General features: G+C 35.9%; 1 protein-coding gene across 2 annotated transcripts in view; it reads left to right on the top strand.

The window, feature by feature from the left end:
- The window catches only part of JHY (junctional cadherin complex regulator), a 63,668-nt gene that overhangs the window by 9,861 nt on the left and 36,964 nt on the right, over window positions 1–16,843 (top strand). The window contains exons 2-3 of one of the 2 annotated variants that reach the window (XM_011383575.1): window positions 2,283–2,803; window positions 3,450–3,508. In XM_011383575.1, coding sequence (XP_011381877.1) covers window positions 2,283–2,803; window positions 3,450–3,508 — 580 coding nt within the window. Of the gene's footprint in view, window positions 1–2,282; window positions 2,804–3,449; window positions 3,509–16,843 lie in introns of those variants that run through there. The other variant, XM_011383574.1, reaches the window with a different exon arrangement.

Here is a 16,843-nt window from a genome sequence, read left to right as displayed (position 1 = left end):
CTAGGCTTTGTGTCCACCACTGTATCCCTCTAGCTTAGTAAGTGCTCAGTAAATACCTGTAGAATCAATGAGTGAGCAAATGGAAATGGGTAAGGAAAATTAAATTCTGTTGAGTCAAGCAAATGAATGAACAAAGAGAGTTAAAATCACTCTTTCCTTTCAATATATCATACATATCATGAAATAGCACCTTTCTTCATTAAATAATGTTTTATATTTTTGTTTACTTGAAAATATAATTGAGGTACTCCTTAATATTTTTCCACACCTAACCAACCACAATTGAACCTTATGTTTAACTCAATAAAAATAAGCCCTAAAATCATTTACTAATTTAGTCCAATGCAAGAAGGTCTTCTGCATGTTTAGATTCTAATTTACTACTATTAGTCTTTTAAAATAAATATCTAATGCTACATTTGTGTTGATTAGAGTATTTTTAGAGGCTCAGTTATTTATTTAAGAAATACTTAACTGACTCTTCTGTCCACAGCAGAGGGCAGAGTACTAGGGCAGAGGCTGGGGAAGGAAGGGTAACCCTCAGTCCCTGGTGCCCACGACCTTAACTAGGTGAGGAGACAAGGTCTCCATAGTGAAAAGTAAAAGGAGCACAAATACAGAACGTTAATTCAGATGTAATGTCCCATTTTGATCCTTATGCAATCCTGAGAAATAAACATAATAAATATAATTTATTCTTACTTGCAGATGACAGAAACTAGGTCAGAGATGACTTGATCAGCCAGCTGATGCAGATAGGTAGTAACAGACCTAGAGCTTGAACCCAGATCTGTCAAGTCTCAAGTCCAGATGTGCCCTACTGGATCACTTCATGCCTCTAATACATATCCAGTGACCCTTACAACCAGGTGAAAGGCAGAACCAAAAAATACTGTGAGTTCATGTGATGGAAATACTGTGAGTTCATCACACAGGAAAAATCTCATCGAAGCTCCAGAGGCAGGTGACGCCATGGTGCATAGGGAGTATGACTCACACAGGTTGATGTTCAGTTTCCTGACAGATGCAAACCATCTCTATGCAAGCATTTTGCTAGAGGAGAATATCATTTTTCTTCCCTTCCTGGAAAAGGAAGAGCAGCCTCTTCCAAAAAGTTTTCCATCTTAATATGTGAACTAAAAAATTGAAAATGACAATTTAGAAAGACATGGAAGTTTTGGCTTTTTGCTCTAGTTTTTACTTTACATCAAATCAAAGAAATCTAAGTCCACATTAAGAAGAGTAAATTAGCATTAGGGGGCACCATTAGTTTGTTTACCCAGCATAGAATTATCTCTTCTGTAAACGGGAATATCAAATAGCATAAAAAGCCTAGGTGATTTAGAATTCCTTTTTGATTAGAGGATTGCATCTACTGAACTCAAGGAAGGAAAATCTCTCCCATTTAGCTTTTGAAGATCAAAGGGGCCATTAAATATGCCATATTACCAGCATTTTTTTTCTATTTTGGTTAAGACTTTACAAATTGAGATTGCCTTGGGGGAAGGGAGAACTTTATTTGGAGTCACATGCACTGGTTATGAATGAGTTTACTTCCCTCAGCCAGGACCATATACTTAACCTTTTATTAAAATAGGGTTGTACTACAGCTTAAAGTGCACACTGACCTGTCTACTGAGTTTTCTGTACATAGATAGGCCTGACAACCAAGAGACTATGAACTAAGAGCTTTTCAGTGAGCCACTTTCTGATTCTTAACCTTGAGGATCTTTCTGTAGTACATTTGATAAAATCTACAAACACAAAATTAACTGAAAAATAAAATCACTGAAAAGGATAATGAATCTATGTAGGTATTCAGTAGAGATAGACCTTGCTTTCTCCCCAAAAAGGGAGCAGACTGAGGCAAATGTCCAGGTGACAATCTCATTTCCCATCCTAGATAAATAGCCAGATATGTATATGACCAACGAAAATATGAAATCGATTTTATCTTCACCTGCTGAAATACTTTTGGTGTGCATAAATAATAGCACTCCTTGAACCACAGTGGTTCCCTGGCTTAACGTTACAGACATTTTTTCAGTTGTTTCCTAGCATTTAGAAATTAACCGTCCCCTGTTTTTATTCCATATTTTGATAAGTAATTAAGATATTTTTACCCTTATGTGTAGTACGCAAGCCTAACTTGAGCCTGGGATCTGTCTTTAACATATCAATAATAAAAGGAAAGATTGAGATTGATTTCATATAAATGATCAATTAAATATAATGAATAAATTTATCTTAAGTACTTGACATTTCTTTTCTGTGTTCGGCAGTCAACAACCAAAAGAAGACAAATATTCAGACCTCCGATATGACCCAAACTGGAAGAATAAGAAAGAGGAAGGGCAGTTGTTGACTGTGGAAGCATCGCTGGAGTCTGTAGACAGCTCTACAGAAAATCTGACTTTGGATCCACTCTACCCTTCCAAGGAGACTTCAATGGAACTTGCAGGGGGAAAATGTGAAGAGAAAAAGAGCCCACAGAGCGAAGCCTCCTTACTTGGTAGTGAATTTTTAAGCCCAAACTATGAGCTTGGGGCCCATCGCAGCAAGCATTTTTCAGACCTAAGTGACAGTGATCTGGAGGAGAAGTCGAGCAACCTCTCTCAGTGCTTGAAGAGTTCAAGTTCACATAATGAGGTTTTCTTACCAGGATCCCGTGGCCCTCGACGAAGGAAGTCCAAACAATATTTTGTGGAAAAAAACAAGCTGACTTTGGGATTACCTACTCCTAAAGTGGGCTCTTATCTTCAACTTCACAATAAAAAAAGGGGGGAAACTCGCACAGAACAGGTACGTAGAAGCTATTTAAAAATCTTGTCCAAAGCACTAACCTGGAATTTGCCTTTATTTGAAACTGCTGGATATCACTTCCTTTGGGTTAATGATGTAACACTACAACCACCTGGCTCAATAAATCAAATGCCCTATACCTTGCCCCACTTTGAAGAATGACAGGGATTATTCCACAAATTCCTAAGAGCAAAATAAAAGTCATCAATAGTTTATAGTTCTGTAATTGCTGTAATTCAGTTTTTATCTCCAAAATGTTTCCATTCAAGGAACCATAGAATTTTTTTAAACTGCATACTCCAATAGATAAAATATAGGACTAAAGTTTTGATTCTGTGTCGATTGCCTTTGTTTTCACTACAGTGTTGGTTTTCAACACTAATAAATGCCCCCAACACACTGGAGATGACACGACACTCTTGATAACAGTAACTCAGATACAGAAGTAATTCTCAATCATATCCTGTATACTTATTGAGTGGTAGTGGGAGGGAGATAGGAGACAACATGCGGTACCTTTCCAACCCCCACTGATAATGACTGCACCACCCTTTATTATCCTATGCAAATGATGTGATATGATTAAAACTTAGTCTCTCCATCTATAAAATTGAGATAATAATAAATGTTCTCCCTTTCTCATCTGATGATTTTGAAGGTCAATTCTATCTCAGATGACGGATTCAAAACCTATTGGAGCCAGTAAACTTAGTTCTGTTTCATGGATACACATAAAGATCATATCTGCCCACCTCCTAGTAAATGCACCCATGGATAGAAGAAAGGAGTGTGGTTGAATCAGTGCATATCTCACCCTTATTGGGGAAACAACTTGAAATGCATCATCTACTAATGTGGGATCATTTTCAGATATGGAGAGGTTATTACATAAAACAGGGGTGCCTATTTTAATTCTAAATTAGTATTATTTAAAGTGCTTTAATCTGTTCTAGCCTGTATTTTATCATGGAATAAGATAGATGCGATAACATTTATGACTTTTTTAAAATTTTGAAACTCCTTTCCTAGGAAGTACCTTTCTAGTTATTACATGGGATGCTGCCCAATTAATAAATCACTTAATAAAGCCAACTAGATCTTCACATTTAAAAAGAGGGAAAAAAAGGGTCTCCTATAGTTGTAAAGGATTATGTCTCATCCTTGCCTTTATAACTAATAAGAAAACAAAGGAATGAGTGTATATATTTAGCTGAATTGTTGAAACAAATATACAGTTTTCAAAATTTTGACCCAATTTTAAATGTTTAATGTACTTTTTTGTTTCATAACACTTATGTAAAATTTTGAATTTTGATTGCTCATTTAAAAATATAAATAAATTTGACAGTCTAATATATGTGAAAAATTGTTATACTTAGACATTTCTCCCAGACTAGGTTATTTTTCATTATTTTTAAACATGTTCTCAAAAGAAGCCAATATAAGAGGAGAGGCAAAGAGTTAGGACAAAATAATTATGTCTAATAATAAAAGGGAAAATATTTATTATAAGCTCTTTAATTACTGATATCTTAATTACCAATTTTTTAGTAGTTATAATTTAATTTACTAAACAATGTTGGAGTAAATCAATTGTCAGTGATTCCATACCATAATTTTAATTATGCCAAGGAGGAGGAGACCTTAAAGCATTTTAGGCTTTCTCAGTCTTTGGGTATTGACCTTGTCCAGTGCTTTCTCCAGGTTCAAATGTCTAAAGGCTGATTGCTAATTGTATTCAAATGTGTTTTTTAACCATTTCAACATATATTTCCTTCATCTTCACTCCTATTCTTTAAAAAACGGTAGAAATTAGTTTGGCCTAACAATGATTTAATGATGCATGTAACTTGTTTTATTGAATTATAGTCAGTAGCATAGAATGATATGTTCCTTTCAAATCATTATTTATTTATGAAATGTGTGCAGGTCTTTTCTGTCAATACAGATTATATATTCTTATGGGCAGGAAATATGCTTTGGACCTATTTTTAATCTTCATAGTAACTAGCCTAACATACTCAGTAAGTATATGGGGAATGAAAAATGTATCTCTTCCATCACCTCCAAACTTTATTTTCTTTTAGTATAACTTGAAGTTTATGTGGGGGAAATGATATTTCTCGAGCAGTAGTTTGAAATCATGGCTGGATCTTAGAATCACCCGAGAAACTAAATATTTTTAAGAAGTGATTCTCAGCTCCATCGGGACCAATTTACATCTCTGGATGAGATCTTGAGCATCAGTATTTTTTTTTAAAGACTCTCAGGTAACTCTGATATGAAGCCAAGTTTGAGAAGCATGATTCCAGACAGAGCAGAAGTTCTCACCTTTGACTTCGCATTGGAATCATCCGGAAATTTTTTAAAATACTGATTCCTTGGCCTGAAGTCCTAAAATTCTGATTTTATTCATTTGGGGTGCCCTGTAAGCATGGGGAGTTTTCGAAACTCTCTAGGTGATTCTAATGTTTGGCCAGGCTTGAGACTCATTGATCTAGAGCAGCGGTTCTCAATCATTAGAGTGCATCAGAATCATTTGGAGGGCTTGTTGAAACAGATGGCTGCACCTAAGTCAAGGATTTCTGATTCAGTAGGTGTAGTATGGGGCCCAAAAATTTGAATTTTCTATGTGGCTCAAGATGATGCCACTTCTGCTATCAGGCCTACACTTTGAGAACCAACGATCATTTGGTTCTCAAATTTTAAGGTGCTTATGAACCATCGCAGGATCTTGTTAAAGTAGGTCTGAGGTAAGACTAAAGGGTGTACATTTGTAACAACTCCAAGCTGATGTCAAGGCTGCTGGTCCACAGACCACACTTTGAATATCAAGGAGCTGGAATATAAACAACGTAGAGCATTTATCAGAAACCTAAAGCCAAAGTGTAGTAAATCGGTACCCACAGAGCACTGACGGTTTCAATGGCTGTTAGGAGTATTCTTTTGATTAGGGGGTAGGAAGTACAAAGTTGGGGTGGCAGATTTTAGATTAAGCAGCATTCTTCTGGAAGATTTTAATGTTCGAAAAATCTGTTTTCCCTTTCTGATTTCTTTGAAAGAGATGACAAATGTTACAACTAAGAACAATGAAAGGATAAATGACACCTATTGTTGAATGAATGAATGAATGAATGAATGTCAATTACCTTTACACAGAGCCAAGAAAACCCAGCTTTTTAATACATTGTTTTGTTGCAAGCACCCATTCCCAGCTGAATCAAATTTAAGGGTCTTAAGTAGTATATCTCTAATATATAAAAGACATTTTAGAAATCAATAAAAGAACAATACACCGATATAAAAATACACAAAAGATATGAATAGATAATTCACAGAAAAGTTAATACATATGGGTATTAAGCATATGAAAAGATATACAACCTCAGTTATAAGAGAAATGCAAATTAATACTACATTGAGATTCTATTTTTCACCTATAATTAAACCAACAAAATTCTCAAAGTTTGAAGAACCTATAGGCAAAAACGTAGTCAAGGTAGTGAGAGAATAAATTAGTATAACCAATATGGGGGAAAATTTGTTAATATCTATTTAAAATACAAATATATACACTCCTTGATAAAATAAAGTGTAATGGCTAAGAGTATAGGCTTTGGAGCCAGGTTGGTTGTCACTAACACCTGCCAGCTGTCTGACCTTGGGCAGGTGGTTTAACCTCTCTGTGCCTCAGTTTGTTCATCTTTAAAATGGAGATAATAGTAATTTCCTTATAAGATTATTAAGAAGATTAAATAATTGGGTTAATATATGTAGAATACATAGTGCTAGCTTATAGTAAGCACAATATAAGTGTTAGCAATTGTTATTTTTGTTTGACCCAACACATTTCACCCCTAGGAATTTATCCTAGTTGTAGGTGTGCAGTTTTGAAATAACTTCTGTATAAGACCATTTCATTCTTATTTGTAATGACAAAAGATTGAAACCATTCAAATGTCTATCATTTGGGGAATACTTAAATGATTTATGTGTATCTATACAATAGAGTACAACTCTATTTTTAAAAATGAGAATGTTCTCTATGAATTTTATGCACAATTTATCAGGATGTATTATTAAGAGAGAAATTAAAGATGTAGAATAGTGTATACAGTATAAAAAGGTGGAGAGGAATAAAATGTATATCACATTTGCTCGGTATGCATAAAAAAATTGTGAAAGGATACTTAGATGGTTAATCATAGAGAGTGGAAGGGGAACAGGTGGGAGCACAACTGTTCACTTTATACCTTTCATACCTCTTATTTTTGAATCATGTCTATGTATTTACAGTATACAACATTTTGTAGGAACCCAAGTAACTTCACACTCCCTGATTACTCAGGGCCACCTAAACTGCATGTTTTGCTTGTAAATAATGGCTTAGAGTAGGATCATTGATTTTTTAATTCAATTGCTCCACAGTCTTTTGGCCATTTTTCATAGATCCGTTCATCATACATTAAAATGCACTGGAAAAAAAATCACATTTGAATACATTATAAGATCTTAGTCACATGATGTGCAAAGCAAGAAATTGATGTAAAAACCAACACACACTAGAGGGCACCTAAGTATCACAGTCAGCCAATAACTTTGATGGTGAATTTCCAGTGTTTACTTTTATTCATGATTTGTTCTGTAGCCAGAAGTATTTGTCTGAAACTCATTAGAATTTGAGTCAATTTATGATCTACCATTAAAGGAAATTGTATATTGAAAATGAACTAACTTCCTATCTTGATTCTAATATAACTTTTTTTTGGTGAAATTTATTATGGGCTCAGAAAAGAGCAGTAAGTGCTTTATATATGTTATTCTTCTCTTTCATTGTAATTTCTTAAGAAATTACAGATACTTTGCAAATGTGGATATAGAAAGATTATTCAATCACCTTTAGTCTTCGAGACGGTATAAAGCTCTATATAGAATCTGGTCCCCATTCTGAGTATCAACACCTTTGTGGCTGTTCTGAGATAGCAGGTCAGCCAACCAACAAACATTTATTGAGCATCAGCTATGTTCTAGGTACTCTCCCCAGCGCTAGAGATTTGACAGAAAACGAGATGTACAGAGCCCCTGTCTTGAAAGAGCTTACAATCCAGTCATATGACACAGGCAAGGAAACATGTCACAAAATAATTTCAGAGTACCACCTCAAATACTTGTAAAAATTATTCTACAGAGTAAGTAATTGGTATGTGTTTATTGATTCTTAGATTTTTTTATTTTGCCCTGTGCAACCACAAGAAGAGCACTTACTTATGACAGCATAATTCAAATTGAACATAATGGAATTTTCAATATATTTCTTAAGTCATCATTCTTGTATGCACTACAGAGCATTTAATTTCTTAACTACTAATTTGTGTGATCTATAGAGTGATACTTTATTAATTTGGCAATATTGATGAGGGATCTATAAAAGGAAAACTTTCCACATAACTAAAGCATGCCCTTTCGAAAACTAGAACTCCAATATAATTAATTATTCTAAGGAGAGTTTTCAAAAATGTGCCTAGTGTGCCTGATATTTCCGCATTATTTTACCTGGGTCATATTGCACTGTTCTATAGTAAAGTACGGAGCCATGGCGATGGGAATAAGTCTTTGCCTCTTTATTAAATACCCTAGACTGCTATGAATGTGGGGTCATTTTTACCACTGTCAGGAGCTTCTAGCCAAATGGGAAGCAGACATGTAAACAGTCAGTGTAAAGTGATAACTGCTATACTAGAAGTCCCGAAGGAACCCAGAAGAAAAAAATGCCCGTCTGTCGGAGAAGTCAGAGAGGGCTTCACAGAAGAGGCAGTCATTGAACTGTTTCTTTTAAAAGAAGTAGAAGATAACAGGCAGAGGTGGGTAACAAAGTATTGCAGACAAAGGGAGCATAAGCAATGGTATTAAGGCACGAAAAGACACTTTAACTAGAAGACTTCTGGTTCAGTAAGAACCTCTATAGTACTAGTCAGGGACTGGTGGTCAATCAAACTGTTTAAAGCATATATGAAAAGTGATAACTATATACCTTAAATATTTGATTTTCACTTACGATATATAATACACATGAATTCACCACTCTTTTACTGAGAAGCCAAGGCCTTTTCTGTGAGTGCATATTCTATTGATTGGAGTGTTGTATTGTCTTTCTTGCATCAGTCTGAGAGCATCTATGATTTGTACTTCTGATTTCTTGAAAGGAAAGTGAAAACTTAAAAAACCTTTAGAAACAATCTATTTTTTCACTAATCTTTTACAGTTTTCCCCCCCACATGTTATTTTGCCATTTGTTTTTATTGGGTCATTCTAAATTATTTAACTTAAGTTTTCATGAAAATAACAACTCTGTACACACTTAAATTTCTCTAGATGATCTAATCACTTAATAAATTTCATAATTTTACAATACATTCAATAGGAATTAACAGGTTTAGGAACAAATGGAAAAGACTCTTAGTAAACATACAACTCAGCTAGTAGAAACAAGTACCAAGACATAATGTGAGTAGCCGACCAGCCATGAGCATTCAGCTATGGGCACTAGTTAGGACATCTTAAAGGAGGGCTGGAAAGTGTTGATTAATTCAGTAAATTACTTAAGGAGAAGGTGGATAATGTTGTATATGACTAGATCGTGCAGATGGGAGTGTGGATATTTAGGCTAGAGAAATTGGCAAGTGCCTTTCACATGGGCCCTTGTATTCCATTTTAAAGCAAGGACTCTCAGAATGTGGTCCCCAAAAAGCAGCAGCAGCATCACCTGGGAACTTGTGAAAAATACACATTCTTGGGCCCTGTGTTAGACCTCTTGAATCAGAAACTCTGGGGTGAGGCCTTTAAACCTGTGTTTTAAAAGGCCCTCCAAGTGATTCTGATACATGCTGAAGTTTTAGAACCACTGTGCTAAGAGTTTGGCCTTTCCTCTGCATGAATTGGAATCATTGAAGGATTTTAGGAATGGAGCAGTTTGAATACTCCATCCAGAGGTCATACTTAGTCTTAATTGTGTTATGGAGAGCTCAGTTTGCTAGCTAATCGACCTTCAAACAGGTTACATGAGACATTCCTAAAAACCTCTTTCACATTTTTGAAAATGGTTATATGCTTTATTCATTTGCATATATGTTTAAGAGCTTATTATGTGTCAGATATTATCTTAGGATATATCATTAGAATACATCATTGAACAAAACAGCCCTTGCTAAGGAAAGAAATGAAGAAGAGCAGAGGGATAAGAAGTGTTGGGTGGGGAGAATTACAATTTTAAATAAGTCACAAAGTTACTGAGAGAGCTCACCATGCAAATATTTGAGGAAAGAGCACTCCTGGAAAGGGGAACAGCAAAAGTGAAGAGCTGAAGGGCCAATGGAATGGAAAATGAGGTCCCAGTTTCCACCTTATTTTGACAGTTGGCTACCTGGCTTTAATATAAACCACAAATCTAGCCAGATAAACAAGTGGATTATATGTATTCTAATGTAAGTGGAGAGTTCAATGAGCAATACATTGATCTTTTCACTCAGTAATACTTCTTGAGCACGTATGTGCCAGGCATACTCAGAGACACCATGTAGCTTGTTTGAGTAGCATGACTGGAGGTGTATAGCATGGCAGCCCTGCGCAGAGTCCTCTTTTTCCTGCCTTTATGAGACTTACAGTCTAGAAGGTAAACAAAGATAATTACCAGAGTGATACTTGTTATAAAAGGGGAAGTACAAAGTACTAAGACCATGTTCTCAGGTGCATCTATTTTAATCTCTATGACAGGAGTCCCCAACCCCAGGGCCACTGACCAGTACTGGTCCATGGCCTGTTAGGAATAGAGCCACACAGCAGGAGGTGGGCGGCAGGCAGGTAAGCAAAAGCTTCATCTGTATTTGTAGCTGCTCCCCAGGCTAGCATCACTGCCTCAGCTCCACCTCAGATCATCAGGCATTAGATTTTCATAAGAGCTCTGGTACCTGGTGCCAAAGAGGTTGGAGACCACTGCTCTAGGGTGTCAGAGAATGCTTACTGGAGGAAGATATTTTTCAGCCAAGGCTGGAAGAGTGAATGAGATTGGTCAGAATAAGTGAGATGAAAGGGGTATTACACACAAAGAGTGGACTATGCACAGATGCAGAGGTAATGATTCATATGGCCCACCGGCAGAACCGAAAAAGTATGAGACGAAGAGATCAAAGCATCATAGCTGAAGAGTAGAGGACTCAGGGCCTTATAAATTTTTAAAGATTAAGGGCAATAGAAAAACAGTGAGGTGTTTTTAAGTAGGTGACTGGTGTAATTAGTTTTGGAGTTGTAAAAGCTCGAGTATTTTATATGGAAAATGAATGTAAAAAAATAATATATCCAAAGGTTTCGGTGTCATCTAATTCCTATTGAGCACATATCTGCTAAATACATTATGAAATATTCTATAGGAGTGGAGAAAGTGGCCAACAGCAGTGCCAAAATATTCCATGTGTTTTGTCTCACCATAGCAGAATAATACAAATCCCCAGATAATTCAAACAGCTCTGCTAAATATCCATATTGGAGCCTGACAACGGTATAGTTTGTATTGCCATACCTCAGACTCTTTTGCTGGCTACGCATATACACAGGCAACAGCAGTGCTAATGTTATGGGGCATAAAACTGACACAGAGCAAAATGTATTAGAAATAGGTCAGAGAATTAAAACTACAGATCCCTCATTAGCCACGTTAACAAAGAAGTGCACACTGAATCCAGTGATTATGCCTTGAAAAGAGGGATTAAATAACATATGTGACTAGAAATATGTTATTATTTTGTTGAAATAATGGCAAGCAAATACTACATTTTTAAAAATCAGACTCTTTGGCCTCTTTTAATTTAGATATGTGCAAGTTGTTAGTACCAACAAGAAATGAGAATAATAAGGAATCTAATAAATTAATGCGAGGCTCCTCACAACACGTAAATGTAAGGTCAGTAATAAAAAACAGTATAAAGGAAAAAGAGATCAAAACCTCCAGTGATGTCAGACTTTATGTCAACATGCTGCTTAAACACATTTCAGTGTGTGTCTATGTAGATACTCTAATTCACATATAGCTCTTGGTAAAGCATCAACTTTTTTTGTGGTGCCGATTTTCTAAGAACCTGATGAGTTTCTCTGAGAGAGCAGTAGCAGCCCAATCTAGCTCAGCTGTCCTCCATCTGAGTTGCTTTCCTACCTACAAACCCTCACTTCAAAGCAAGGAACATAATGTACAATTTTTTAATGGCTCTAGACCCAGGCACTCAGGCTCTCTGCTCTGCGCCTTACCTCAGTGTAAACACCTAATCAAGATTGCCTGCGCTTCAACAATAGCAGCCAAATGCAATTCGAGAACCACAAGCCTTTGAAGTCCTCCCAGCAAAGGCCGGTTTTCTAGTCTGGGATAATGACATGCCATGATTGCTGTCTTTGTTGTATCTTTTCAGTAGAGAAGCAATTATAGGCCTCAATTTAACAGAATAGACATTACACAGCTTATGATGCTCAAAATGCAATTTCATTTGATCATTTTCTCGATTTGATTGGTATTAATAGAATGGTTCACAAAAAAAAAAAAAAAATAGCTGGCAGAGGTTGTGTCCCATTCTACTTTCAAAGAGATAATGTAGAAGTATGCTTTACTTGCCCAGAGACTCTCGCTAGAGTGATTCAGACCCTGAGTTCCACCAAAACAGCTTGTGGATGGAAATGTTGTATATCCTACATTCTATGGGGAAGGAAGCATATGACAATGTATTTTTTATTTGTAATTTTTTTATTATAGATATCTGTAATAATAATAAAACTTCCTATGATAAGTTGCAACAAAGTTGAGAACATAGCTAGATCAAATAGTCTAAAGACTCGGCATTATAACAATAATTCCTTTATTTTTCTTGAATTCTTCACATTTCTCTTCAGAAAATAACAATGAAAAATTCGAGCCAGAGAAGTGAGATGCATCGATATCTAAATTTTCTTATAAATGCTTTTATTAACAATTTCTTCAATAAATAACAACAGTGTTGAAAACAAATGGTAGCTATTCAAATATTCTCAATACTTAGAGACATAACAACAATGCCTTTAAAATAATAACTTTGGTTTTCCTTATATGTTTTTAATTTTAGTTTGTTAAAAAGCCAAAAATTAGCTAAAATGCCAATTTTTTAGATTCAAATATCATCTTTAATATTTGCCTAATAAGATTGCTTTTCAACCAAAAAAAAAAATGAGAATCCCAAACCTCAGTCTTTTCACCAGATCTGATACAATTCAGGAAGAAATGGTTAATTCTAATTTAGGAACAAAGTTATTCCAAAAAATTGTTATTAAGGTGGCATCTTATAATGAATTTAACATCTTTCACTATGTTTTTCAATGAGATTTGGTAGAAGCGATTTACACAGGAACATGATTCTAAAAACTACTATTTGACTCTAAACAATTGTTTTAAAGCAGATATATTGTGTTTTTCCTTCATATTTGCCATTTCATCACTGATTATTCCTTTTCCAGTTTAAGTCATATTGACCAACAATGTACTTTTTCATGCTATAAATGTATTTAATCCAGTTGAATGTGAGGTTTATGTATATAACACAAATAATCCTTAACAAGATAGAATTACCTTACACAACAGATTGAACATTATATCCCAGAAAATCTATAGCGATGCTGCTGAACAAAAAAATCAAATAACCTATTTATAGCCAATGCTGTTTTTTTTTTTTTTAAGAGAAGCTGGCACTTTAATGAAAAGGCCAACATCGTTTCTACAAAGACTACCTCTTAAAGAGGAGATGCTTATTATTTTTTTAAATTAACTGAACTATCCAAAAAATTTTGTATGGTTGGCATACAATAACATATTTGTTTCCATTGTAGCATAGTGATTAGAGATCTATGTAACTCACAATGTGATCTATTAAATCTATTATTCCTCTTCCTCCTTACATATGTATTACATTATTAACTATTTTCCTTATGCTACCCTTTATATCTACATGTCTGTTTTGTAACTATCCATTTGTACTTTTTAATCCCTTTGCCCTTTTTCGCCATCTCCACAACCCCTTCCCTCAAAATATTCTCTGTATCTATGAGTTTATTTCCATTTTTGTTGTTGTTTATTTTGTTCTTTAGATTCCACATGTATGTGATATCATGCAATATTTGTCTTTCTCTATCTGACTTAATTCATTCAGCGCAATATCCTCTAGGTCTATCAAGGCAATATCTTTTTTCCAAACCCTTCCTTGTAGTCTGTGTGTGTCTTTTAATCTGAAGTGAGTCTCTTGTAGGCAGCATATGTAGGGGTCTTGTTTTCTTATCCATTTAGCCACCCTATCTTTTGGTTGGAGCACTTAATTATTTTCCATTCGAGGTATTTGTTGATAGATAAGTAGTGATTGCCATTCCTTATTCCAGTTTTTGATACATTTTTTCTTCTTAAATAAGTCTCTCCAACATTTCTGTAATATTGGCTTGGCGTTGATGAATTCCTTTAACTTATTTTTGTCTGGGAAGTTCTTTATCTGTCCTTCAACTCTAAATGATAGCTTTGCTGGATAAAGTATTTTTAGTTGTAGATCCTGGGTTTTCATCACGTCGAATATTTTGTGTCAAGCCCTTTAGTCCTGCATAGGATCTTTTGAGAAATCACCTGCCAGTCTTATGGGAGCTCCCTTGTAGGTAACTAGATCTCTTTCTCTTGCTGCTTTTAAGATTCTCTCTTTGTATTTAACCGTTGGCATTTTAATTATTATATGTCTTGATGTGGGCCTCTTTTGGTTCATCTTTCTGGGGACTTTCTGAGCTTCCTAGGGTTGTATGTTTATTTCCTTCACCAGGGTAGGGAAATTTTCCATCATTATTTCTTCAAATAGCTCTTCAAGGTCTTGTTTTCCTTCAGATACCCCCAATAACATGGATATTTTTATATTTAATTGTGTCCCATAAGCTCCTGAAATTATTCTTTAGTCTTGGTTTCCTTTTTCTTGCCATTCTGATTGAGTGTCCTTGGCTTCCCCATCCTCTGTATTGGTGGCTCGATCCTCTTCTTTATCCACTCTGTTTATTTCCCTTCATATACTCTTCATTTCAGATGATGTGTTCTTCATTTCTGATTGGTTCCCTTTTATAATTTCCATTTCCATTTTCATGTTTTTTATCTCATTGTTAAAGTTCTCACTGAATTAATCTACACTTCCCCTAAGTTCATTGAACATCTTTATAACTAGTATTTTGAACCCTGCATCTGTTAGATTGCTTGACTCTATTATTCTTGGATCTCTGTTCTGTTCTGTCATATGGTTTCTGCTTCTTTATCTTCCTATTTTGGCTGCCTTTCTGTGTCTGTCTCTATGTACTAAGCAAAGCTCCTAAGTCTCCCAGTCTTATTAGTGAGGCTTTGTGTGGTAGGTGTCCAGTGGCACAATCCTGAGAGGGGTTCAGCTGCAGACCAAGTTCAGCCCCAGCCTGTGTCCCTCCAGGGCCACCTGTTAAGATTCAGCAAGCAATTCACAGATGCTGTGCCTACAGTTACCTCAAGAGACCACACCAAAAGCCAAGGCCAGCTGTCACCTGTGTGAGTTTTGGCACTGCTCAGCCAGGAGTACCAGATTCCTGAGCACACACCTGGATGTGGCTTGGGTGGGGCCACAAATTGGGGGAGGTGAAGTTTCAGGGAATCCTCTGTGCAGAGCAACCATTGTTATCCAGTTTGATGACATCTCAGCTATAGTAGTGCTGTGTCTGCACACTGGGATGGGGGCGGACTCAACAGAGGAACAATGGATACTGCCAGCACCTCTGCCCAGGAGAGATCCTCACCTCCAACAACTCAGTGTCCCCCTGTAAGTCCCTGGTGCCCCCCATGGAGCCAACTTAAGCTGGTGCTCAGAGCAAGCAGGTCTGTCACTGCTTAAATCCGGTCCTGAACACAGCCCCTTTAAGAGGCATCTGCAGCTGCCAGCTGCTGCTGTAGTCTCTGTCCCACTCAGCCCCTCGGACTGGGCAGCGTCGCATCTTCACTCCCTCCTACCTTGCACCATTGCAGATCGATTAATTATTTTTCTCCCTAGTTGTAGTGTTTCTATTCATCTGGATCCCTGGCAGCTTTGCTTGCTGTTTGCTCTGTGTTTCTGTCACAACTTAGATTTGGTTGCAAGAGGGAACAAAGCCTCTATCATCTACACTATTTTTTTCTGACAATGTATTTTTAATTTGTAAACTTTTTACCAAAGCTATATAAGATATCCCATCATTGTCAATCAAACAATATCACCAGTGAAAAACTGAATCAACTAAACCAAGTCCCCTTTACAACAGCCTGGGAATAAAACCACCCAGTGGCAGATAGAGGAATAAGCCCAATGTCACTTTCTCCCAGGCTCCAGATGATAGTTCATCCAAGACATCGTCTTGAGATTTGAGAAAGGAATATTTCCTTGCCTGTGTAGGCAGCCTATTTAGATTTTTTTTTTTTTTACTCTTAGCCTTCATTTCTCCTCCAAGACAGAGCTGATTTTTCTTTAAAGAAAGCTGTTTCTTCTTAACATAGTGGCAATAAGTGATTGAAACCTTTATAATGACGATGACAAAAGTTGTGAATCGTAATACTTCTTATTTTTGTCTAATGTTTCTTGAACCAGTTCTGTGAGAGGGATTGAGAAATAGAAACATTAAAAATGGTTCCTGACCTTGAGCAGCATTTCAGCACAAGTTTAACTGTTTCATGGTGGTGTAAAGTTCCATTTGCAGAGTAGGTAATGATTCAAAACTTGTTGATTATTTCCATTTGTAATCAGAAAAATTCCATCATCAAATAGTATATTTTGCACCTTGTATTAGCAGTGAAAATTCAAGCATGGAAAAATTTTATTTTCATTTTTTCCTATTTTCAGATCAATCTTTAAGTGTCTAAACTTCCACACTATCTATTTGCCACATATATATGTACACATACATATATATATATACATGTACATATATATATACACACACATACATATACACATATATATGTATGTAT

The sequence above is a fragment of the Pteropus vampyrus genome, unplaced genomic scaffold (genome assembly GCF_000151845.1).
Source record: "Pteropus vampyrus isolate Shadow unplaced genomic scaffold, Pvam_2.0 Scaffold528, whole genome shotgun sequence".
NCBI classification, from domain to species: Eukaryota; Metazoa; Chordata; class Mammalia; order Chiroptera; family Pteropodidae; genus Pteropus; species Pteropus vampyrus.
The sequence above is the reverse complement of the archived record's forward strand: the minus strand, read 5'-3'. Positions and strand labels throughout refer to the sequence as shown.